The sequence below is a fragment of the Phasianus colchicus genome, chromosome 3 (genome assembly GCF_987193195.1).
Source record: "Phasianus colchicus chromosome 3, bPhaCol1.hap1.1, whole genome shotgun sequence".
Lineage (NCBI taxonomy): Eukaryota > Metazoa > Chordata > Aves > Galliformes > Phasianidae > Phasianus > Phasianus colchicus.
This window is the reverse complement of record NC_143438.1, coordinates 14,909,943-14,934,985: the sequence shown is the minus strand read 5'-3', so window position 1 is coordinate 14,934,985 and position 25,043 is coordinate 14,909,943. Positions and strand designations below refer to the sequence as shown.

The 25,043-nt window shown below is 44.8% G+C and overlaps 2 protein-coding genes across 3 annotated transcripts; one reads left to right on the top strand and one right to left on the bottom strand.

Moving 5' to 3' along the window:
• On the bottom strand, nucleotides 1–25,043 carry WRNIP1 (WRN helicase interacting protein 1). 2 transcript variants are annotated; one of them, XM_031589283.2, is made up of 7 exons: nucleotides 24,456–25,043; nucleotides 15,724–15,915; nucleotides 14,427–14,671; nucleotides 5,515–5,744; nucleotides 2,125–2,280; nucleotides 1,223–1,302; nucleotides 1–764 (listed from the first exon to the last, which is right to left on the bottom strand). In XM_031589283.2, exons 1-7 carry the CDS (start codon nucleotides 24,942–24,944, stop codon nucleotides 489–491), a joined length of 1,668 nt encoding a protein of 555 aa, XP_031445143.2. In that variant the 5' UTR covers nucleotides 24,945–25,043; the 3' UTR covers nucleotides 1–488. The 2 variants fall into 2 exon arrangements, with proteins under 2 accessions (XP_031445143.2, XP_089993141.1); XM_090137015.1 differs by lacking the exon at nucleotides 1,223–1,302 and having other exon boundaries at nucleotides 560–764; nucleotides 24,456–25,024.
• On the top strand, nucleotides 9,751–10,851 carry LOC116239885 (uncharacterized). The gene has a single exon (XM_090137016.1). The coding sequence runs from the start codon at nucleotides 9,751–9,753 to the stop codon at nucleotides 10,687–10,689; it is 939 nt and encodes a 312-aa protein (XP_089993142.1). The 3' UTR covers nucleotides 10,690–10,851.

Genomic DNA, 25,043 nt, shown 5'->3' with positions numbered 1-25,043 from the left:
TTTCTACAAGTTTATTAGTTGAATAAATGTTGTTGGAGAAAATTTGAAACATCATAAAAAGAAGAACTACATTGTAATTATATTTTGTTTCCTGCACCTTAGTGCGGGAGAGCAGAACACAGTCTCTTTATTTTTCTGGAAAATCAACATTCCAAAAGTTTGAATTGGATACAGATTTTGACAAGCAGCATGATCATATTCCTTATTTCTCTACAAGAGCCAAAAGTGGAAGATACTTTTTTCTCCAATTCTCTTGAACCAGTGGGTGACAGAAGTACATTAAGGTTACTTTTGTATTTCCATACTGCCTGACTGCAGTAGTTTACAAAACTCCTTTGCAATGACAGCAGAAAAACCAAGAATATCTCAAGGGCCGAGTGACTTCGTATTCTCAGTTCCAGAAATATTGGGCTGCAATCAGCAGGGAAATCTTCATCCCAGTACAAACGTATGCATCATAAAACCAAGAAGTATACAAAGCAGGGCTGTCACGTTTTTCGTTCCTTGAAGAAGTCCGTTCCTTTCAGCTCTTCTGGCAGATAGTCCTGCTCCACAGGTTCCTTGTACATGGGGTTATACTTATAGCCTTTACCATAGCCCAAGTCCTTCATAAGCCTTGTCGGGGCATTTCTCAGGTGCAATGGAACTGGTGGTAAAGGTCCTGTGTGCATCCTCAAGCATTCTTTGACATTGCTATATGCCCTGTACACCTCTATAGATTTTGGTGCTCTTGCAAAATACACTACACACTGTGCTAGAATGACCTGGAAACAAGGAAGGGGAAAATGTTAAATGATTTCTTTTAAGCTCTAGTGTCTGTTATCCTGATGTTTTGTGTAGCGTGACAAGGCCTTCATTTATATAATGACCTCCTGGTGCTGCTACTATATGAATATTATTTCACAACAACACAGTCCTTCATGACTTTGGCTACTAGTAGAGAAGAGCTACTTTGCAACAGCTGGATATATGACTATTTATAATTGAAAGAAAACAAGAATCGGAGCAAAACAAAATTATTTGAAATACCACAACATGTGCGCAGTGACATTTCAAGGACAGCTTCCATTTCTAGAGCAACAATGTTTTCTCACTCGAAGCCTTGCCTAGAACGGACTAATAGATTTGTCCTGTTCTTGCAATCTCAGTTTCTTTTTGATAATTACAACAAGATCTTACAATTAAAGTTACTCTTAGATCAGTGAACTAATAAAGTCTTTACCTCGCATTCTGGCATTCCAATGAAGTGACAACCTTGATAAGCAGCAACTGCTTGTGTTAAAGCCAAAGGATCTGCCAGCCCTATAAGAAGGGTTTACATGAAAGCAGGTTAAAGTCAGTTTACTAGAATCACAATGTTTCTTCTTCTCTGCCATGGAAGGCTACCCATGCACACTTCAAAGCTGCTGTCTTAGCAAGGGGTGGAACACCCACTTCAATACATGGCAGCACATGAGATAGACGCTTTCCATCCATAACCTTCTCCCTTTTCCTTTTGAAAGCCTGAATCTGTTGCCACACAGTGGCGGCCTGAGCAGCAGTAGGTAGTGTAGGATCCACTTCCTTTTTGTGAAAAAGAAATGGGGAACTATTGCTGTACAGACATAGCTTCCCCAGATCTACTAAGTCTTCACTCATCACTTATGTACTAAAAATGTTGCTGCTTCTGTTGCTTAGGATAAACAAAATGCCTTAAAACTACTGACCCACCTATCATGAGGTTTGCATGTCATGGTAGGCTTTTGGCTTCCACAGTAATTACAACAGTGGAACAAACAAAAAAACCCAGACATCCCTGCCACACACATTCTCTGTGACACAAGGTGTCCTACAGTTATGGCTAGATTTGAAAGTATAGGTATTTATACACTGTCAAAACCTAACCACAAAAATCTTTGCTCCTCCTGCAGCTGTCACCACAAGGAGGTCAAATGTAGGCTTCTGTTGGCATATACTTTTTGTTGGACATGATCCATTTCAGTACTTCATACCTGCTGTGAGTGCAGTATTTGTTTTGGTATTTATTTCACCTATCCCCCCCAAGTACTAAATTTTGAAGGTGAGAAGACGGGCAGATCTTAGTCCAACACAGTATCCCAACCCAGAAATACTGAAAGTATGTACCTATATCTTCGCTTGCAAATCTCACCAGCCTCCTTGCCACGTAGAGTGGATCTTCGCCACCTTCAAGCATTCGAGCAAGCCAGTAGAGGGAGGCATTTTCATCTGAGCCTCTCATAGACTTATGCAGGGCAGAGATGCAATTGTAATGTTCTTCTCCTATTCACAATGGGGAAGCAGAGATAAAGAGAGCTATTTGGAGGAAAAGGAGCAAAATACATTTAAGAGAACAGAACATATTTGCTTATATCACAGTAGGTAAACATAACCTGCTTCACCAAGTTCTCTCCAAATGCAGATCATGCTGTTCATCAGTATTTTTAGCACCTTCATGCTCTCACATGTTGAGCACCAGCAGTTAACAGCACCAGTAGATAAGGTAAGAGTGGTTTGTTCTGTTGCTTAAACATTATAGGCAAACAATTTGCTTCTGACACCCTACGACCTTTCCTTCAGAAAAAGGAAAAGAAGTTGGGAAGATGACCTTATATCTGTATCTCCTAATTCACACAAACTAAGGTATGAGAACACATCAACCATGAAACATGGCTTTGGAATCTAAACACAGAGCACTGAGAAGGCAGCAGAAGAATAAAAGAAAAGCAATTATATACATAGGAGATATCTTAGAAAAAGAAATTTCACGTCAAATAAAGCTTGAAATAAAACTTGAAAACAAAGCATGTGGTAAAGACAGATGTGAGTTTCTGAATTATACACGGGAAAAAAGGAAAACATTGCTGTAGTGCCAGGATTTATGATTTGTTGTTATTCCCATTCCACATCATGACATCACGTAGTGCACTGGGAGTTAAAGAGTTACTGCTCCAGTTCCATGGGCGGTTGATATTTCCAGGTACCTGCTTCTCAGAAGAGAAGAACTACATCTCCCAGAAGATGGGACTGTTCCGTGTAGAGGGAAAAATAAAACTGCCCTGAAGTCACAAAACAGCCCCTTTCTCTTACCGTTCATCTCTGCAGTGTGTGCTCCCTAGGCATCTTACCATCAGCATTAGGGTCTGGGACACTCCATCTCATTTTATGTAATTTATTAGCTTCAATTCCCATCCTATTGTATAATACCGTGTTATTTCACACTTTGCTATTATGTTTGGTAAATTAGTTTCCTCCCTTAGCTTGTTGCCACTGTTCTGTTTTCTCCCAGGGAGGGCATTGGTCTGTGTGTCCCTCCACCCCCATTAGTCATGGAAATGGGCCAAACTGGTCCAGAAACCATTGACATTTAGGTATACCACGATGGCACATCGTGTATAGTTTGGAGGAAATAAGATCACAGCATACAGTCCTGACAAATCCCCTACGAGATGTTGGGTTCATCCTTTTAGGGAGGGCCTTGAAAACAGTGAGCAGCTCAAACCTAAAACACACAAAATGAAATAAAGAATCCTTAAAGTTGGAAGGGACTTCTGAAATTCATCTAATCTAACTCCACTGCAGTGAACAGGCACATGCACAGCTAGATCAGGGTACCCAGGGCCTGATCCAGCATTGCCCTGAAAGTATGTAGGGATGGGCCATCAACCATATAACTGGGCAACCTGTGCGAGTGCTTCACCATCCTCACTGTAAAAGATTTTTTCCTCCTACCTAACCATTGCTTCACCAAGGGCAGATCATGCCTGACCAATCTGGTGGCCTTCTATGATGGAGTGATGGCATTGGTGCACAAGGGAAGAACAACAGATGCCATCCTTCTGGACCTCTGCAAAGCCTTTGACATGGTCCCTTATCACATCTTTCTCTCTAAATTGGAGAGGTATTGATTTGAAGGATGGACTGTTTGATGGATTAGGAACTAGTTGGCTGGACGCTGCCAAAGGATTGTGATCAATGGTTCCATGTCAAGGTGGAGGCCAATAGCAAGCAGTGTCCCTAAAGGGTCAGCCTTGGGACCGGTGATCTTCAACATCTTCATCAATGACACAGATGATGGCATCAAGTGCACCCTCAGCCAAGTCTGCAGACAACACCAAGCTGAGCGGTGCGGTCAGTACATTGGAGGGAAGGGAAGTCATCCAGAGGGACCTGGACAGGCCGCAGAAGTGGGCCCATGTGAACCTAATAAGGTTCAACAAGGCCAAGTGCAAGGTACTACCCTTGGGCCGGGACAATCTCAGTTATTTATACAAATTGAGGGGGAGAACTCATTGAGAGCAGCCCTACAGTGAAGGACTTGGGGATCCCAGTGGATGAAAAGGTGGACATGAGCACATGAGCCTTCGTGTGATCGTTAGGCAGAGAAAATCCGAGACACCTCTAAGAAATCAAGTACGCAGAGGATGGCTGGGAGCAAAGGTTCTATGTGACAGCAGCCACAAGCCAACAGCAAAAACACACAAAGTTACATACTCAGTACATGAGAACTGTACCAGTGAACTGGTCAGATCTTCTTCTTTCTTCTCCTCCCTAATCACGACTTCTTTCCCACACATACTCCATAATATTTTTCTTCTCCCTCCCCGCTGCCTATCTGTCACTTGCCAGCTGCTAATATACTGATATCTCCACAGCTGGCACTTCATGACAATGAGCCATCACTTCCTCTTTGTAACAAGGCTAAGAGCAGACACATACATTGCAACAACCTTTTGAAATCTCTCATTGCAACTTTTCAATAGGAACAGTTAATTGAGCAGCATCAGCACAGCGTAAAAATGCTACCTGGCATGACTGTATGATACTACACAGAGGAATTTAAGTACTGCTGACGAACTTGCACGGGCATTTAAGGGGATCTGTGCGATTTCTAACATTCAGTCACTGTCTTTCAACCCTCTCGCATAAAAAGGTATGTGGCCAACCTTTGCAATATCAAGTCACAAGATTAGCAAGAGTGCTTAGCATATCAGGAAGCCTTGAATGCGTTAGATTTAAGTGACCTGTCCTAAGCAAGTTCCAAAATTCATTACCTTAAAAATCTAGTCTCAAAACAAAGCAAGCCACTCAGGTTTTTGAATAACATCGTTGTGAACATGACCACTACCAAGATTTTCAATGAAATAAAGAAATCAATGGAAGTTTACCAGCCACCCCAAGAACAAGCCTCCTAACCAAAATACTACTTTTTTGTCTTGCAATCCTCTTAGACCTCAATATCCCAATAACCTTAAAAAACCAAAACGTTTTACTACGCAGCTGTTGGCAGGGCTGCAACTATGTCTCTCAACCCACCTACGCTTCCAAAGCAGAGAGAACAAACAAGGAGGAAATTCCGACTGAGCCTTCTCCAGCGTGAAGAAAAAGCAGTTTTTAGGCCAGATCTAATTGTATCTGCTGCTTCATCGGAGCAACTGCTACGCAAGGGGGAGAAGTAGCGGGAATTATGGAGGCTCTTCCACATGCTATATCGCAGAAACTGTGTCAGGTACTCACCTGCTCGGTCATAGAGGATGTGCGATCGCTGCAGACCTTCCTTCACATGTTCTTCCGTTATCAGAACTCCATCCACAGAACAACCTTTGGTAAAGCTCAGCACAGTGGTCTTCCCTGCTGCCAGTCGGGCCTGTACTGCTAACTGAAGTCCATTCAATCCAGTCCTCGCATCACCATCACAAAGGTAGGCAAGAGTACTTAGAGCTTTTTCCTCTATATACACAGGTAATCTGCAACAAGAAGATCTCGTGGCATTAGCCCACCTCATTCTCCTCTCTCACTGTGCATCATGCTAGGCAAGTCAGTTCTTTATGCAATCTGTCGAGAGGCAACGGGGTTCAAGCCAACACTCCAGAATAACTGTACCTTCTTCAAGGAGTTTTAAACACCCTCTTTGTGTTTGAATGAGGAAACAGAAAAATGAAGCAAGACAGTCAAGTATCACATGTATCAAATTACTTGGAAATCAAGGGTCACATACAAGCAAGCTGTTGGCACAGTGCACATTAACTGAGTTAATGATTTGAAATAACGCAATGCTTCCCGATTCCGTGATCTCTAACCCAACACACTCAGAACTTAAGAAAAGCATTTACCACTCAGAATAACTGAACCACAGTAGTTTTTCTGAGGAATTAAAACCTCAAATTTTAACAGTCTGTGCAGGTTTTTACAAGTGTGGCACACAGGCTCTCGCACATTGCTGGCAAAAACACATAGTTAAGAGTGGTGACTTGAAAAACAGTGTTTTGTAGCTGAGAATTTGCTCTATTAAATAATGTTCTTGTTTCAGTTTTCTCAGTTTTCATGGAAATAAATAAGAGGCATTATTTTCGGAGCAACCAATACACTACCATACGCATACTTCTCTGCCTTACAGCGTTGTTTCTGAAGAAGGACTCTATCCTAGCAACTCTCTTTTCAGCAAGGAAATCAGATGGATGTCCCAAAAAGGGAACAATTTTCCAGCATTGTTCAACATAGAAGACCAAAAGGAAGCCCACATTAAACACTCATCTGTAAGCCAGCCAATTCAAAATCTCTCAGTACTTCTAATATAGACACTCACAAGCTGAACTGCATGACATCTTGGCTTGCCAACAGGAAACCAGGAATCCTTCATTTCACGGAGCCGCATGCCTACTGCATTGCCTAACTTCAAATACATCCACGTACCATCTAGTTTATCATCCGGCTTAAATTTGAGATACCACTCTAAGGGCAGCACTGAAATGATAAAAGTAAAAAGCCATGAATGAAAAGAAGAAGGTGATTTTCCACACCAGTGAGCAGTACAAGTGTGCAGTATCAGCATACAGCCAGTGCAATTTAGGCTGTTACTGAGACTGAAAAAATAGCAATAAGTATGAGCAAAATTTCAGCAATGTAAAGCATCTTTCATACTGACATCACCTTACTTTTCTTCCACGTGAGTATGCTCTTTTCATGCTCCCTCACCCTCCCTTCTTCCCCCTCCTTAGTTCACTGAATGCTTTACAAGGCACAATTGAATGGCAGTAAAGATGATGACAATGTTACACAACACACATCTGACCGTAGAGAAACTTGGTAACTGATGTAAAACTGATAAGGAAACATTACACATGTGATGATGTAACAAAGAAAAGGATTCCGATTTCTGTACTGCCGCTCTCTGTTTCTTAAGAATTAAATTCTATGTTGGCTGAAAGAACATGAATATAAACCGCGGTTTTGTCTCTGCTCATCTCCTTTGACGTGCCTAGAAAGTGCACAGACAAACTCACAAAAGCAGATCCCGTCCCAAACATCCGACTGTGACATAAGCAGGAACTTATCAGAGGAAGAGTAAAGAATCAAACTCAAACCCAGTAACAGCACACAGCTGGTAGTGATCTCCTTAATTTTTGAAACGTTTCAGTTATATTATGATCTTTGGCTTGAATTCCATGCATTTTTAAAACGGACAACAGCTTAATATGAGGAATCTGAATTTCGTACGTAAAAACTGCCCAATGAAAAACTCCAAATTGAACACGAGGCACCAGCGACCATCCAGTGAACATAGGAGAAATGAGAAACAATCCCACATTATTCAATGCAGTGAAAAGCTGTAGCAAGTGCACCTGTAATAAACCTTCTGGCGCTTCAGTCAGGAGGTCAGCGGAGCCACCTCGTCCACTCAGTGATGCGCGGCAACATCAGCTGAACACCAACAGACCAGAAGTTACATGTGAAGCATGTTCGGCTTTAATTTCATCACATTTCACAAACTAAGCAGGATCAGGATAGCAACCCCTGACATGCATCAGGCAACCCTTGTAGGCCTGGTACTGGAAGTATATGGGGTATGTAGCAAGCAAACCCTGTGCAGTTACTGAACAAAACCAGCTGGGACTGCCCGGGGTTTTTGTGTAGGTGACCGTATTCAGGCAAGACACACACATCCTATTCACTGGTGATCAGTTAATTTCACAGCACTTGGACAAGTGCAGACTGTTGCCTCGGTGGCTCAGCATCTCAGTAATGAAAACCTATTAGTAATTCTATTTCTCTATTCCAGTCAAACACGGTCCCTTTTCACTACCCTGCTCAAGCTAATTAGCAGCCCTATGCTGCTTCTGCAGTGGCTGGCTTTTCAGCAGACCAGACCACTTAAGATCGAATAGAAAATACTAAATGCATCAATGAAGGAACGCTGTCAGCAATGACCTTATGTTCCACTGAATTGAAAGATTCACTCAACAGCAATTTTGCAGGCGGGTAGCATAAATCATAGAATCATTAAGGCTAGAAAAGACCTCTAAGATCAACTAGTCCACAAAACAGATGAAAGCAAAAATTTTTTAGAATAATAAGCCTTCAGGTGAGGACAGGCAACACGGCCAAGCCGTGGTTTGTGACGTCTCCAAGCGATGCATTGTGACTGCTTGGCCCACGCTGCTTTAACGCGGGCGCGGCAGCCCGGCCCAGCAGTTCGTGCCTGGCCTCCGACCGAGCGTGTGTGCGAGGACTGGAGTGTGGACAGGGCGAGCTTTGGAGCTGGAACGTGCTCTGGGTGCTGCTGGCGCAGCTCTCAGACGCGTCTCAGAGCCACCTGTGTTGTACCCCGACCCTGCTGGCAGCAGGCAGCCGGGACATCGCGGAGAGGCGCGTGCAGCAGCGCAGGTAGGCAGCGTGGCAGTGCCTCACGCCGGCAGCCGGGGGGAGAATCTTGAGGGACCCTCCCCACACTGGCCCATGCCCGTGGGGCCACTTGTCCACTTACAGCGTCACACCTGCTGACAATCACACCATCTCAGCTGGGGAGCACATTGTCATCTCCCACTCTCCCATGCCCACCGCAACTGGTAAAGCATGGAGATGGCATTATATACCCTCAGCCCCACAGGCCTGGCGAAGTGGGACAGCGTGGTATGCACCACACCATGCTGCCACCAGTTTTGTTTCCACTGCACCCAGCTGTGCAATAGCTGCAGGCCCTAGTGGCCACTCTGCAAACAGGGCGTGCAATCCATCATCCATGCAGTACAGGCACACAGCAACTGTGAGGAGCTGGTCCTCAGGGCAGCCAAAGGGCATTACAGCATATAGGACCCATCTACTTTGCCATGCTATCTTATGGTACCATCTAATGACAAGTTGGTTACAAGTTACACGTGCAGTAGAAATATGTGAAACCTTTATTTCCCCAAGTCTATCACCATTACAAAGGAAAATCATAGAATGATGGAGGGTAATGGAGGCCCAGGCTGGGGCCCCAGGTGAGGTCACCGACCAAGAGGTTGTGATGTCAGCAATGGAGATGACTGTGACTTGCTAGCCCTCCCTGTATAGATTTGGGCTCTGGCAGAGGCCAGCGTGCACTCGTGCCTGGACTCCAGTTGAGCACAGCTGCGAGACTTGGAGCACTGAGCGAGTTGGTTGCGTTGAGCTGTGGGGCTGCTGGCACCAGTTCTTGGTGCCCATCCCACAGCATCACCAGCGTTTCCCCCAGCCCTGCCTGCCTCAGGCAGCTGGGGCCGCACAGGTGCGCTTGTAGCGGCAGAGGTGAGTGGTGCAGGACATCATGGCCCCTGCAGCAGCCGGTGGGGAACAGGGACCGGGAGGCTTTGCCGCTGAGGGACCAGGGCAGCCAGTGACCGTGGCCTCTCTCTCTCTTTTGCAGTTCGTAACACCTTCTGCTTGCTGCAGCACCAGGGAGGGGAGCAGCTTCCCGACCTCAGCTCTCCCCAGCCCACCGCACAGCCCGGGGCCATGGACGCAGCATCCGAATGGATCTGCCCCATCTGCGGGCAAATTCGGGAAGATGTCACCTACATGACCCCCTGCCAACACCAGCTGTGCTACGGCTGTGCCATCTGGTGGGCAAACAGGAAGCCGAGTTGTGCCGTATGCGGGCACGAAATAACAACCATCCGATACTCGGTGAGGTCGGATGACGATTACCTGGAGTGTGCTGTCCCGCAGCCCGCAGCGCACTCGGATCCAGGCCTGCAGGACGAGCAGGGGCCTGCAGAGCCGGTGCTCATCCCACCTGAGCACAGCTTCCCAGCCGAGGTCTGGGCTGCATTCTTTAGGGAACATCCAGAGGACCTCGAACCCCTGCTCCAATGGCTGCAGGAGGAGATCCAGCAGGTGTCCAGCGATGACTGGTGGGAAGTCTATGCGGGACAGTGCACCACCATTAACTTTCTATGTCAGCATGGGCTGGACGAGGAGGCCTTGGTGCAGGCGCTGCAGCTCATCACCAATGGCGACGTGGTGCCCTTCGTCAGAAGGCTCATCAGCACCGCTGCAGCCCTGTACGGCCCCACGATCCACCACGAGCTGGACCACCAGGTCAGCCACGCTGCTGGAGGACGGGAGGACAGCCCTGCAGCCAGCCCCATCACCAGCACCTCCCATCAGGAGCCTCCCGCCTCGGGCCCAGGTCGCTCTACCAGCCCCGCAGGGCCCAGCACCGAGGAGCCGCCCGGCGGCTCTACTGGGGGACCCGGGCACCCCAGCACCGCCACCGCGCCCTCGGCGCAGGAGCCGCAGGAGGAGCCAGGGCAGGCGGCGGCAGCGGGCCCCTCCGCCCGGGGCAGGGACCGCTCGCGTGGGGGGCCCCGGCGCCCCCCGAAGAGGAAGGCCAGCAGCAGCCGCCAGGACTCGACCCCACCCCGCAAGAGGTGGCCCCGGCGGCGGCGCTAGGCCGGCACCGCACTGCCATCAGAGCGCGGCTCCGGCGGGCTGGGAGGACAACATCTACCTCTCGGCCTGCTGCTTGCAGACAAAATAAACATCTGTTACAACGAAGAAGAAAAGTCTCTGTGTTATTGACAAGGCCATTGGTGTTCCTGTCCTTTCCCATGATGCTTTCCCCCTTTTCTGGTCCTTGGGGAGGGCATAGAAATGCATCTTCATTTCCACCACCATAAATCAGTACACCTGATATCACTAATAAAACAACAAGGGCCCCAAATAGCAGAAGATGGACCAAGTGTGATGACATGAATTCACAAAAGCAGACACTGTTCTAAACCATCCCACTGTGACAAAAACAGGAACTTATCAGAGGAAGGAGAGTAAAGAATCAAACTCAAACCCAGTAAAAGCACACAGCCAGGAGTGATCCAGTTAATTTTTGAAATGTTTAAATTATATCATGATCTTTGGCTTAAATTCCATGACTTTAAAAAATGCAGAATAGCTTAATATGTATTATCTGAATTTCAGTTTTTAAAATCTGTTCAATGAAAAATTCCAAATAACACGAAGTGCTAGTGATTGTCCAGTGAACGTAGGACAAATGAGAAACAATCCCATATTCTTCGATGCAATGAAAAACTGTAGCAAGAACACTTGTCATAAACCTCCTGCCCCCTTCGGCAGCCCCGCCAGCTCCAAGAGGGATGAGGTGCCAATCATGCCCCCATTCCGCCTCCATTGTGGATCTGGCAGCACCTGGTAAGGAGCTGGCAGAACCTATGGCAGGGCCCTCTGGTACCAGCCCATCTGGGGGGACCAGTGAGCCTCCAAGAGGAAGGCTAGGAACCCCCAGGACCTGGCATCACCAAAGAAGAGGCCACCCCACCAACAGCAATAGAACAGTGATGGAGTTGGTGATACTGGGGCTGTGCAGCAGCTGGGACACACATCAGCCCCCTGTCATTGCTGTCCATGTTCACCATTGAAATAAAGCAGAAACAAAGAGTGTAGAAAATGTGTAGGTGCTTCTAACAGCACAATGGTCATTACCTCCCTATCCCTAATGCTTTGTGCCCCTTTTCCTGCTGCTGTGCCACTGTTACATTCCAAGCAGGAACCTCATGGGCCTCAGTGAAAGGAAGCACAGATTTCTGCACATGGGGAGGAAAGTCACCAGCCTTTACCACAGCTGGCATCACCCTTGCTGAACAAGCAAGCAGCCTTGGTCACTAAGGTGAGTGGTGCCCTGGGCTACGTGAAGCCAAGTGCTGCCAGCAGGTGAAGGATGGTCATCTTGCCCCTCTGCTCAGCTCCCAAATGCTGGACCCAGAACTAGGCAGCCCAGCACAAGTGTGATGACATAAAGAAAAAGATGCCAAATTCTGTAATGCCTCTCTGTGGTTCAACTTTACAGAAAGAAAAGGCCACAAGTGTAAAAAAGAAGCAAGGTGGTCTAACCTTATTATAATCTTGCAGCAACAGTGGGAGCAAGACAAGAAAAAGCCACCAAGAAAACTTAAATAGATTCTGGACAAGTACACTTTTCTTTTTGATAACTGCTACATATGCATGCAGTGCAGAGCCAATGAAACTGATGAAATTCAGCAATGGCTTTATTCTCACTGAGCACACAGGATACCTGTAGAAACTAAGGAAGATTCACCACCAAGGTAGACACCATAAAGAATTATCTTCCTTTCCAAAATTTGAACAAGGTCACATAAGTGACATGATACCAAGACCATCTCAATAAACAGATTCCTAGGAGCATATGCAGAATTTCACACTGCATATGGTTGGAAACAAACTTACTCCTTAAGGAGAGTAAAACCATAATTTAATATTCATGCCCCTCTTCTGCCTTTTGGCTGGAGCTCTGCCTCCCTTCTTAAATGGGCATACCTCACATCTGGGGACATGCAGTGTTACATTACCTTTTTCAACTCTGAAAAAGGTGACCAAAGTGAACAATCAACTCAGCTGTAATTCATAATATCCCTTTCATTTGTTCCCCAGGATAGATTGAACACTTATCTACCTGTGTCTAATGTTATTCCTGCTTCCTAGATGTGGTGAGGTAAAAAAGGTAAAAGAAGACACAGCTGCTCCTGGAGAGTGGTAGGTGGAGAGGAAATGAAGGAGCAAAAATAGCATGGGGCGTGAAATGAGGAGGAGTTAACAGTGAGACCAAAACTGAATCAGAGAAAGGGATAGAATGGCTTAAAAAGAAAAAAGCCAAATTCAACAGCAGGAGTATGTATTAGCTACTGATCAAAACCAGATAGCGGCAGAAAATACAAATAAAAAAGGTTAAGCAAGATTGCAACAAAACCGCTTAAATTCTGACTGCCATTTTAAAGCATCTGGCTCCCACTTGGAAATTGGTGTGGGGCACTTTCTCTTCATGGATATATTTTTGAAACTATGTTAGTCTGACAGTCTGCTTGCCAGACTTCTTCGAGTTTGATTAAACACCATATCGTGCTCTTTAAATCATCTATTGCTAACAGGAGGTTACAGATACAGGGAATCCAGTGAAACCCAAACCCAAACAACTGCAACTGAAACTATGCCTCATACTTTAATCCTATACAGAAAGGAAAGTCTCTGAACCTCAGTTAGGGTGTGGCCACAAGCACAGCTGTGCCTTTATGTTAAAGATGACATGTTCTATTGCCCTCTCTTCCAAGATTCGTATCACCACATAGATGTTATAAAGGAGTAAAAACAAGCCACGATACCTTGAAAAAAAAGGATAACAATAAAAAAAGAAAAAAAAGGCAGAAATGGGAGTGACATCTTTCAGTCCCTTTCCTGACCACAGCACCCCAGCTACCTATCCTTACTGCTTGCATTCTGTGATAATACTGAAAGGACACAATATATTCTCTTTCATCTCATTCACAGAGTGCCCACACAGTTACCATCACATCAATACACTTTAACTGACTAGTAGTACACAAGAGCAACATCACGAAGAAACTGCGATGATAACTTTCACGAAAACAGCATAGGACCAAGCATTATTCTTATTTGCTAGCTAGCCATTTCAAAAGTCAAATATACATCCCCACAGATGAATCTTGATCTAATTTATTTCAAACTCTCCCCAGAGTTTCACATGACTATCTAGTTTGGACAAAAAGGGGCAGAAAAAATAAATAAATCTATTAACATCTCACAGCAAACACTCTCCCCAGCACATCACAGAACATAAAGTAGCATTTATGCTGAAGCTACACACCAGCAACATCCTCTCTGATTTCATTTAAAAAACCCTCAGAAAACAACATACTTTTGTCACACGCTTCCAAGTTAATTTAATAGGGGATGTCCCATCTGCTACTGAGTGGAAATGTGATGCGTTCACAACCCATAACAAGAAGTAGTGCACATTAGGATATGAAAAAGACTCAGTTACAGGCTTCCACAGCAAATCCTCAGCAGAGGAATGGATTTAAATATCCTGGGGGGTGAGCCAGGAGCTACAGATCCAAGTATAAAACTCTGTCCTAATCCAGACGGTAAGATTATGTTTTGGATGGAGAGAGCCAGTGCTCTGAATTCTCTCCCTCCTGTCACCCTGCTGCCCCTGCCATATGCTGCCACTTCTTTTCTTTACTATCAGAAGTGGCTAGGGTTTCTCTTCCCACCCCCCTAAGCGCTTCATCCTCTCCCTGGCAGGCAGTCAATTCCTCAGGCTGTGCGCGTTAACACCCTGCAGCCCATAAAGTACTCACTCTGAGCTCTCGTTGCTGCTGCCAGTCGCAGAGCTGCTGTGCTGGTTGCCTTGGCCCAAAACTTGGACCCCTAAGGACTTGACAGCCCGCAGCAAAATTGCCTCCATCGCCTCAACTGAGAGTTTCTCCAGAACAATCACCCGGCACCGGCTCAGAAGAGCGGCGTTGACCTGGAAGGACGGGTTTTCTGTTGTTGCTCCTATCAGAGTCACTGTCCCGCATTCGACGTGAGGAAGGAAAGTGTCCTGAGTATGGGAGGGAAGCAGAAACAACTGATTTCAATCAATGACAACCTGAAACATCCCATGTGAGTAGGCTACCTAGCATTTTCAAATACTTTTTTCTCGCGTTGTGAGTCTTTGGGTTCCCTGTTGATGTGACAAATAACCTCACTGACAAGGCAGCTCATCTGCTCAGCTAATTAAATGACTTAATTTCGTGCACATCGTGAGCTGTTCACCTTGATAATCCATTCTTGCAATGAGAATGACTCTACCAGCTAAAAAGGAAGCATCAAAAGTCTGTAAGCTTTTTGTTTACTTAGGTAACTTCATTTTGTTGTGTGGCAGAAGAGATAACATGAAAATGTCTTATCAAACATAACAAATAATGAGGCTACTTCTAACTCTTTGAACCAAAGTGCAGGGCTACTGTTCTCCATCTAATTCAATAGAACACCTCAGAAAACTACAGGAAGATCACAACACAGTTCCATATCCATGTCTTAGTTCTGTACCATGGACATGTCCTTAACTATCAGGACAGAATTTAAGCTTTCCATGACTGAAAAATATAATACCTAAGAAAAGAAATAGGAAACAAACACCCAAGTGATGGCTGCAGCAACATACTATCTCTAAGTACCACACTATGCCTTTATTTTCTCTGTTACTGCAGAGAGGAGAGCACAGCATTAAAACAAACACTCTATGCACATCTGCATTCCAGACTTTCTAAAAAGTAACATGGAATGTTATAACCATGGTGGAGGCTGAAATGAAGGTATGTACAGCAAATGTTTCTAATATGAAGAAATAAAATTCCAGGAAAACATCATCTAAAGCCCAGTACACAAGTCAACTACAGGTACAGCTCAGCCTATTCTTTCAATCTTTGAATCACAGGAACTGCACACTGATGTCCGGCAGTTAGAGACATAAATATTACATTCCATAATTCATTTACCACAAGCATTAAAATTAAAATCAAAAGCCCAAAGTAAATTATCATCTTAAGTGGGGAATTCCACAGATGTTCTGACGAAGGCTTTTTCTAAAAAAGCAATGCAACACAATACCTGCTGAGATTTATTGAACCGATGGATCTCGTCGATAAAGAGAATGGTTTTTCTCTTGAAGAGTCTTTTTTCATTCTGGGCTTGGCTGATGACATCTCGAACATCATTTGTCTTGGCACTTGTGGCTGACAGTGTCACAAACCTCATGCCTTTCTTTTTGCTGCTGTTGGCAATTATATGTGCGAGGGTAGTCTGAAAAAGCAGCAGGAGATAACTTCGTAACAAAAATCACCTTGGGCACAAAATAATAATTTGAAGACAGTACATAAATAACAAAGACATATATTTTGGACACAGGGACAGCACTGCCAGTTCAGAGAATAGGGTATTTTAGTTCATGCAACTGTAGCCCACAGAAGACTCAAAAACTTTCCGCTAGGAGTAGCTGCCAATTCCACACTGCATTTCTAAGGCTTGCACTTTTAAGTACCAGACCTACTCAGTCTCAACACTGAAAATGCCAGCAACGACAGCTGTCTCTTTCACCATTGAAGAAAAACTCTTCTCCAAATACACAGTTGTCACGGGAGATGGGTTGACTGCAATTCACTGTACAATTATTCTGTAGAGTATTTCAAAGGATAAATAGCTGGTCTATTCTGAGATACGTGCAGAAGAGCTTACAGCACTATGGCATTTAAGAAAGAAAAAGCTACATAAATGTTGTTACAGCTTTTTCTATTTCCACCACACATAAAAACTAAATTTGTCAAAAAGCAGTTCTCCAGAAAAGAACGAGAGCACTGAAAAACTACATGCATACTTCAGAAAATGTTAACTCAGTCTAAATAGTCAAGAGTAATCAAGCTCAGGGAAGAAAAGGGTAGCTGCCTGAACAAACCATTGGCTGGTTTTGATAAGCAGCTCTGTTGTTTTTCTTTCCTTGTAGACAGCTCTGTCACATTGTCATTTATTTATAGCACATCTCATTGCCCCCAGTAAAGCACAGAGGCAGCCTCCAGCACTACCTTGCAAGCAGATTCACTACACCTAAACACTGTCACAGTCTTCAGACCTTCCATCACTCCTCTCAGGTGTATCTGCAGGTCTTGAGCTGTATTACCTCTGTCTGAAAGTACTGCTAGAGAAAAACAGGTGTTTTCTCCATCAACCTCATTTCTGCTAAAGGAGGAGGCGAGGACACTGGAGAGCCTCAGCAGCTGAGGAGCAGGACAGGTGCTGACAAAACTGCTTCAGAAGACATTCTAAGCACTGAGGTTAAAGCGGCAGGTGCTTCAAACCCGATCCTCTTGCAGAGAGACTGCAGAAGCCACCATCTATCAGACCACTGCCACTGGTGCTGGCAGGACCTCTTTCAGTGTCCTAACAGTGCTGCTGTCTCTTTAAAGCATCTCCACATCTCCGAAATGGCAACCAGCCTAAGATGGGACAGGGATAACTAAGAGGAAAGATATGTTATTATTTATCCTTGCTTTTGGTTTAGTAAGAGGTTCCTGTCTTCAGAAGAGGTATCATTTCATATCTTGATGTAAGACTTGAGCCAGATCCCCTCTTGTCCCCAGCAGCTCAAAGCAGCAGCCCTTCCCCTCCTGGGAATGCTGCAGAAGACAAGACTGACATAAGCATTTTCCAGAGCACTGTTCAAGCCTCGAGACATCTGGGAGGCCTGGGAGACCAAAAAACAGAAAGAGGAAGAAAAAAACCAACCCAAAAAGTGACACTTGAAACTATGCTAAGAAAACAAAACTGTAAAACTAAAGTTGGTGTTTCCTTACAAAAGGGACTTGATTCAGAATGTATTCATGCCTTACCAGCACTGAAAGCAAGAAAATCCCCAATATATCAAATATGAGTATGAAAAGCGCACCTCTTCTCTCTCTAACAGTAACAGTAGAGAGAGGAAAAAGTAGAATTTAATTTGCTATTCTTCTCATAGCTCCACTTAAACTGATAACTCACACTTCATCAGTATCAGGTGACATAGATGAAGAGATTTGTTAAGGTCAACACAAGTCTAAATCGAGGCATTCAAGATTGCAGAGATCACTTTTTTCCCTGCACACAGGGTGAATGGCTTTTTCCACTGTATCAATCAGCACACCCTGCAGCAAGGGTCAAAAGGCAAAATTTTTGCGTGGTATCTCAGTACAAGCAAAGAAAATGATACTTGTAAGCCAAAAAGAAACCGAACCCTTGAGTTTTTCAGTCAGTCAAATCAGACATGCAATCTTCAGATAAAATGTTTTACCATTTAAAAAAGTTAGAGGATACACAGGAATCTGTATTTCTACCCTTACTTTAAGAAAAAAAAAATACAAAGAAATTTGTAGGAAAAGGACAAAGAAATCTGTTTGGAAGTTACCATTAAAACAAGGATCTACTTGACATCTGCTATGTGGTCCTCAGCCAGCATATAACCTCTCCCACTCTGCCAACTGCTGGGTCAGCAAAAGCTGCATTAATAATAACATACACTGTATTTCAAAAGCACTGCTTGATGCAGACAGACGTATTCTTGGCTTCTTCCCTCTATTCTCTACAGTCAATCATTTAGCCCATCAAACTGCTCATCAAATAGAGGTCAAGCCTACCCCATTCTTCTGTAAGCCTATTATTCCCCATGATTCCATTTTTTCCCCTGCTTTTTCCTCAAGCAGAAGTCAGTATCATGCTACACCAAGAAACTCCAGATCTCCTCCACACAGAACAAACACCTAGCTACTGGAACTCTTCTCCACTGTCCTGGAATTTTTTTCATGTCAACCCAAATGAACATTTCTTTTCCCAACAGTTGCAAAAAACACAGATTAAAAAAAAATACAAAACCAAAACAAACAACTAAAAAAGACACCAAAATAAAAAAACCCAAAACCAAAACAAACAAGCCACCCACCAATGAAACAAACCCACTCCCAGCAAGAGTGCTTCCAGGCTTTGGATTCAATGACTCTTATGGGCTCCTTTCAGCTTGGGATATTCTATGATTCTGTGACCGAAATAAAAGTGTCCCTTGAGCCAAGCACATCTCTCACTGCCAGAGCGCACAGCTCTGATCTGATGTTCAGGTTAGTAGGATGTTTGTAGTAGGAGACAAGATCTCCCTGGGCAAGTACCCTTGATGGAGCAACTCTCTTTGAAGTCAACCTAATTTCCCATTCTGTGTGCTACCATAATGTCACATTCAGGGCCGGAAGAACACAGGAAAATGCACGTACAAATAATGCCTGTCTTATTGATGCTGACATAAACTGACTTACCACTTACACACAAGGAGTTGTTTACATTTCAGTAGCTTCTTACTGGGTCATTAAACAACACGCACTGCATTAGAAGCCCCGTCTAGGTATTGGGGGTCACACTGCCCAGCTCTCTTCAGAAAGAGAAGCTGAAAAACTTGGAAGAGCAACATATATAGTCAGACCATAGCAAAGAAAAATCCTGTCAAGAAGGCGTCTGTGAAACCTAACATAGTTCTTAAGTCATGTTACTGGAAGATCAGGTAGTCTTTGTTTAAGGACCTGCCTATGGCTTTCTGTTCATGGAGTTGTTCCTTATTCATTCTTGAGTCGCATGAATTTGGCAAAAGAGCTGTTGCAGATGTCAGGCTGTCACAGCCTCGCAGCCCTTTCACGTCTCTCAACCTCTTCATGATGAGCTGACATTCATACTACGCTATAAGGAAACACGCTATGGTGCAAGAACTCTCCATGCAGCTGGACAAACCCCACCCTAACAAGCTTATCCCAACGAGTCTGAAAGGGCATACAGTCTGCTAGGGTATCTTCAAGTGACCAAAGCAGATGTGGTACTAGTACCACCTACTGCAGCACAGCACAAATTATTCCTGAGCATGGATAATCTAGCTGGCATCTAGGCTTCTCCACCAAGGGATTTTGCTAGTTTGTTCCATAGTGGAAATTACATACACACTACAGATGACAAAAGATGCAGAAAGCCCAGTATAAAACAGCAGAACAGGCTAGCTACATCTACATACTTATAGAGTCTTCAATTAACTTACCAGAGTTATGATCTGGCATCCTGCTGCTCTCTGATCATAACTCACCCTGTATTTTTACTTCTTCTTTTATTCTGGACAGGATTACCAAATCTTTGTTTCAATGGTGTTACCATCAACAGTTTTTTCTCACCTTCAGCCCTCCCTCTGAGGGCAGTGGGAGCCACAGCCATACTGTGCCTGATGACTAGTCACAGTAGGCCACATGCAGTTTCACAGGCCTGAGATGGACCCCAACAGCATCAGCACCTGCAGGTGTCTGATGGGGAAGCAGCTCCCCGAGATACAGTTTAAAACCGTCCCATCCAGCACCACTGAGCTGAACCCACACTGTGCCACAAGAGACACAGGCAACACATCAGGTTATGACTAAACAAAATTGTCAGGGCAGCGGATGAACGTGGCTCTGACACACTGCCTATTGAGATAAATGCAATCAGAAGTGGCAGCAGCTGGCACTTACATAAGGGCAGATGCTATTCTTACTCAACTTGTTTGGTTCCTCACACCCCAAATAGCCTACTGTGAGACTACTGGAGGAGTAAAGTGTCACCAAACAACAGCAACAGCATGTGGCTTAGAGCACTTCCAGAATCCAAGTCAAATCAAGCATAAACAGAGGCAAGGTCACTGCACAGCACTTCCTGAAATGGAGCAGTGTCTCCATTTGCTGCATCCAGGTTTGTTTCATTATATTCCAACTGCTTTACAAATATGCTAATTCCAGTTTTGTCCTCCCATAGCACTACCCTAAGTTATTCCTGATTTAAATTGGCATAAGCAAAATTAGGCATTTGAAGACTTCTTTCAGGCAACTGCAAAGATGAACTCATTTTTCAGAGCTGTTCTGGACTCCATGCTTCTGTAAAAGATAATACACATTTCCAGATAAAAATCTCATTTTCCATCTGCACTGCATCCGATGCATCACGTCAAATATCTTGAATAAAAAGAAATATAAGGGTCTCCTAGAAATAAAATATAAACTCAGAGGTCATTTGATGGAAACTTCAAGGACAACTAGTGGGTGGTTTTTCATGTTTTGCACTTGTATCAGCATGGCATATTAACTTGGTACCAACTTCATATGCAGACCCCAGAAAATCATGCATAAATGCTCTGTGTCCTATCATTTACAGGGAGCAAGTTCCAAACACATTGCCTACTTTTTTCCTTGTTAAATGGCATACACGAGAGCAAATGTTTATCGTATTTAAAACAGAACGTTCAGGTTTATAAGGCTTAAACCCTATCTGTGGCAGCAAAATTATTCTGTGCTCAAGTTACTCGTGTCCCCTCGCTAACTCTTTACTAAAATTGGTGCCCCATGGCAGACAAGCAAAAATCTAAATCCCTGCATTAAGGTGTCATAAATCATAGTGCAGCATACTCAGATTACACCAGGATTCATGCAGGCTTTTAAAAATTCGCATAGTCAGGATGAACAAGCTAACTGTTCAGAAGTTAAAAACCACTGCATCTCTTTGAGGCAGCTTTTCTTCTTCTAGTCTCTGTCCGGTCAGCTTAAAGCAGAACACACATTCATGTGTTCAACCCTAATACTGACAAAAGCAAAAACAGAATCAAAGAGACATAGCAAGTTCACCTAAAGCATTCTGACTTCATAAAAAATTAAGGGATAGATTAGAAGTACAAAGACCGTGCTCTCCTAAAATAAGAAGGCTCATTACAGATGAAAACTCAAAAGACTGTCAACTCACAACAGAAGTATCCGAGTTTTCACTGTGTTTCCTTGAATAGTCAAGTGCTCCAACAGCAAGAAACATCAAAACACAATGTATTTTTAACTAGGTACCCAACTTTGATGTATTTCATAATAAAAATTCTCAGAAAGCATTCTTGATCTTCAATGTCAAATACTGAATTTGCATCAGTTTAATGGCAAAGATTCTCTTCTAGCTCAGAAGAGAGCAGTCTGTCATGGCTTAGGCTGGAAAAGACTTTGAAGATCATCCAGTTCCAACTCTCCTGCTGTGGGCAGAGTTGCCAGAACAGAAGTCCAGACTGATATATATAATAATTATGATATAATGCATACACGCATTAAATCAGTGTCCACTTATTGTTTTACTTAGTCCTGCTTTACTCTTTCTAAAAGAAGTACTGGTTAACATGTTATTTGGCTATAGAAATGGAGGAAAGCAGAGATGGGCAGCAATAAGCCAATTCCATGGGTAGCAGGAGAATGAAGAAGTTTAAGAAGTCCAAATGATCACCTTACACAGCATGTCTGAATTTAGATCAACATACCTAATCATAACCCTCTTTTAGCACCAACCCTCTACTGTAAGGTTAATTTCTTTGATGAACAGAGCTTAGCATGTGAGCTTGCTGCATTTGAAGCTAGACAGTATGTAATTCTTTCTCAATATTTTTCCCAGTGAAAAGGACTGTGCTTAGTAGAAAAAGGTTTAGATTATCAGTCCCACGGGATCCTTAAACAGTGCTAATACTTATTTTTTCCTTCACAAGACCATTTAAATTTCAAACATTCATTTATGTGATTCCTTGTGTAAAAAGAAAATAGACTTGCTGTCAGTCAGTTCTCCAGGAATTTTAGGTTACTTCTCCATTAAACATCTTCTTAGACATTTTATATATATTCATCCAAATTGGTACATGAAAAGAGGTAGGCAGGCAACCACGTAGTCCTTTTCACAGAATCACAGAATGGCCCGGGTTGGAAGGGACCTCAAGGATCATCAATCTCCAACCCCCCACCACTGGCAGGGCCACCAACCTCCACATTTCATAGCAGCCCAGGCTGCCCAGGGCCCCATCCAACCTGGCTTTTTCCATCTTCAAGGGGATTATTTTACCTTGCATGGACAGGAATTAATACCCAAGTGAAATATAGAACTCTCATATGACTTCAATTCAACCACAACTCTAAAAGGACAGTCCTTATGCAAGTCATAAGGCAAGTCTGATCAGTAGCAGAATTTTAGCTTTAGTGAGTAGCAAGCTTACTAAACACAACTGCACTCAAGGTGTATGAATAAAGAAGGTACGTCACAGGTGAGTGAAAGTGACATGACAGGAAACAGATCACCCATTATTCAAAAACAATCTTAGCAACACAGGAGTAGATCTGTAGCACAACAGTGAGCCATCACCAGCTCAAGATCAAGCTTTTCTGTAGCCTTTCAAAAAATCTGTAGACTCAGCAGAATACAACTCGAAGTCCACTGAGCTCAGACACTGAATGTGACAATCACTTTATGAGCACCAGCTTTATGAGCTCCCTCCATCTTTCTTCATGAGAGGTGCTCCAGCCCTCTGATCATGGCTCTCCTCTGGATCCACTCCAACAGCTCCTTTACCTCACCTACTGATTTCTTTCTGATATTACCTTGCTGTTTTGAAGGAAGTAGCAATGGTGTACATTCACCAACTGGTTCTTTTCAGGTGTGTGTTGTCTAGCCTGAACAAGCTAGTATATCATTGCTAACAATATTAATCCATGTATGTATCACCCATTCTCATACCCTCTTCCTATTAACTGTGATTAACTGGTATTATACAAACTTCACACACATTAAGTCACTTTTTATCTTCAAAAGAAGTACACTGACAATGACAGGGTAGCAACTTGCTCTTAACTCCTCTGCTAGCATTAATTCATTAGTCATTATTTCACATATCCCACATTTGCTTTTACACATATCCAAGACACCCAGGTGTACATAACATGTAAAACTTAAAGCTAAAACACATTAGACTGACAGAGCACGTATTTTGCTTGCTTAGCTTCTCCCCCCTCAAATCCCAATTAGAAATACAGGGAGAATGAGTTAAGCTGAGATCTCTGAGTGAACACACACAAGGCATTTATTTGGTCCTTCACTCACTCCAACTGTGGATCCTTTCACTGCCACGCTACACTACAGTGCCTTTTGGGATTTTATCAGTCTCTGTCTTTGGTATCTCAAAAGATGTAGGACATGAGAGTGCAGCAGTCAGAACCTGCAACTGGAAGATCAATTGATTGTCCGCATGCTTGAAGGTGGATGGGTGCCTAGCAGAGCACACCTAGCCAGTATCGGCTGCCTTCCACACTGAAGTCTTATTCTGTCAGGAGACAGAACTTTTGGGCTAAAGCAAACCTCTGTTTGCAAGCTGTTATTGTAAGCCTCCTTCATTTCCTATATATTTAGATATAAGGAAAAAGTTTTTATTATGTGGGCGGTGAAGCACTGGCATAGATTGCCCAGAGAGGTGGTGGATGCCCTGTTCCTGGAGTCACTCAAGGTCAGGCTGGACAGGGCCCTGAGCAACCTGATCTTGCTGTAGGTGCCCCTGTTCACTGCAGGGGAGCTGGACTAAATGGCCCTCAAGGGGCCTTTCCAAATCAAATTCTATGATTCTGTTCTGTTGCTGCTTTCAAACTTCCCAGCTTTTGCATTTATTTAATGGATTAGGAGTTTACTAGAAGACGCCCGTTGGCTGCAATGAACCTAATCTGGCCCGTGTAATCAAAGTCCAAGCTGCAGCGAATAGGGATGATGGGTGTGGGTCATGTTGTATTCTAGAATTAAGCTGCGTTTTCGTAATCTAAGTGCAAACTAGTGGACGGTCACCACAGAAGCCAAGATAACAAACAGGGGGAAAAAAAGTGAGCGCAGAAACGAGTCCCTCCCTTGGAGTCCACCAGCCTCGAAAACGAAGCCGGGCAGAGCCCGGGGCCCCGAGGGCGAGCCCAGCTCCAGGCGGGGCAGGGCCAGGCACTCACCTTGCCGCAGCCCGGCGGTCCCCAGAGGATGATGGAGGGGATCTCGTGGGACTCCAGCAGGGACCGCAGCAGGGTGTTGGCGCCCAGCACTCGCTCCTGCCCCACGTAGTCCCGCAGCGTGTCCGGCCGCAGCCTGTCGGCCAGGGGCTGCCCCTCCAGCCGCCGCGCCACGCTCGCCCCGCGCAGCGCGGGCCCGCCGTCCTCCTCCGGCAGCTCGGCGGCATCTCCCCGCCCGGGCCCGCTGCTCCGGCCCTTGTGAAACAGGGAGAAAACGGGGGCGGCCGCCGGGCGGGCCTCCTCGGGCCGCTCCTCCGCTTCGCCGCCCGACTGGGCGGAAGCGAGGCGCGGCCTCTTGGAAGGGGGTGAGCAGCCCCGCTGCGCCTCGCCCTCCGCGGCCTGCAAGCAGCGGTCCAGGTGCGCGTTGATGAGCGCGCCCGGCAGCTCCCGCAGGCACACGGGGCACGACACCCGCGCCTCGGCGCCCTCCATCGGTTCCCGCGGCGCCGTCGGGGCAGCGCCGGAGCGGGAAGCGAGGCCGCCCGCCCTCTGCGCCCGCAGCCCTTCGGGAGCCGTAGTACGCCCCCAGCG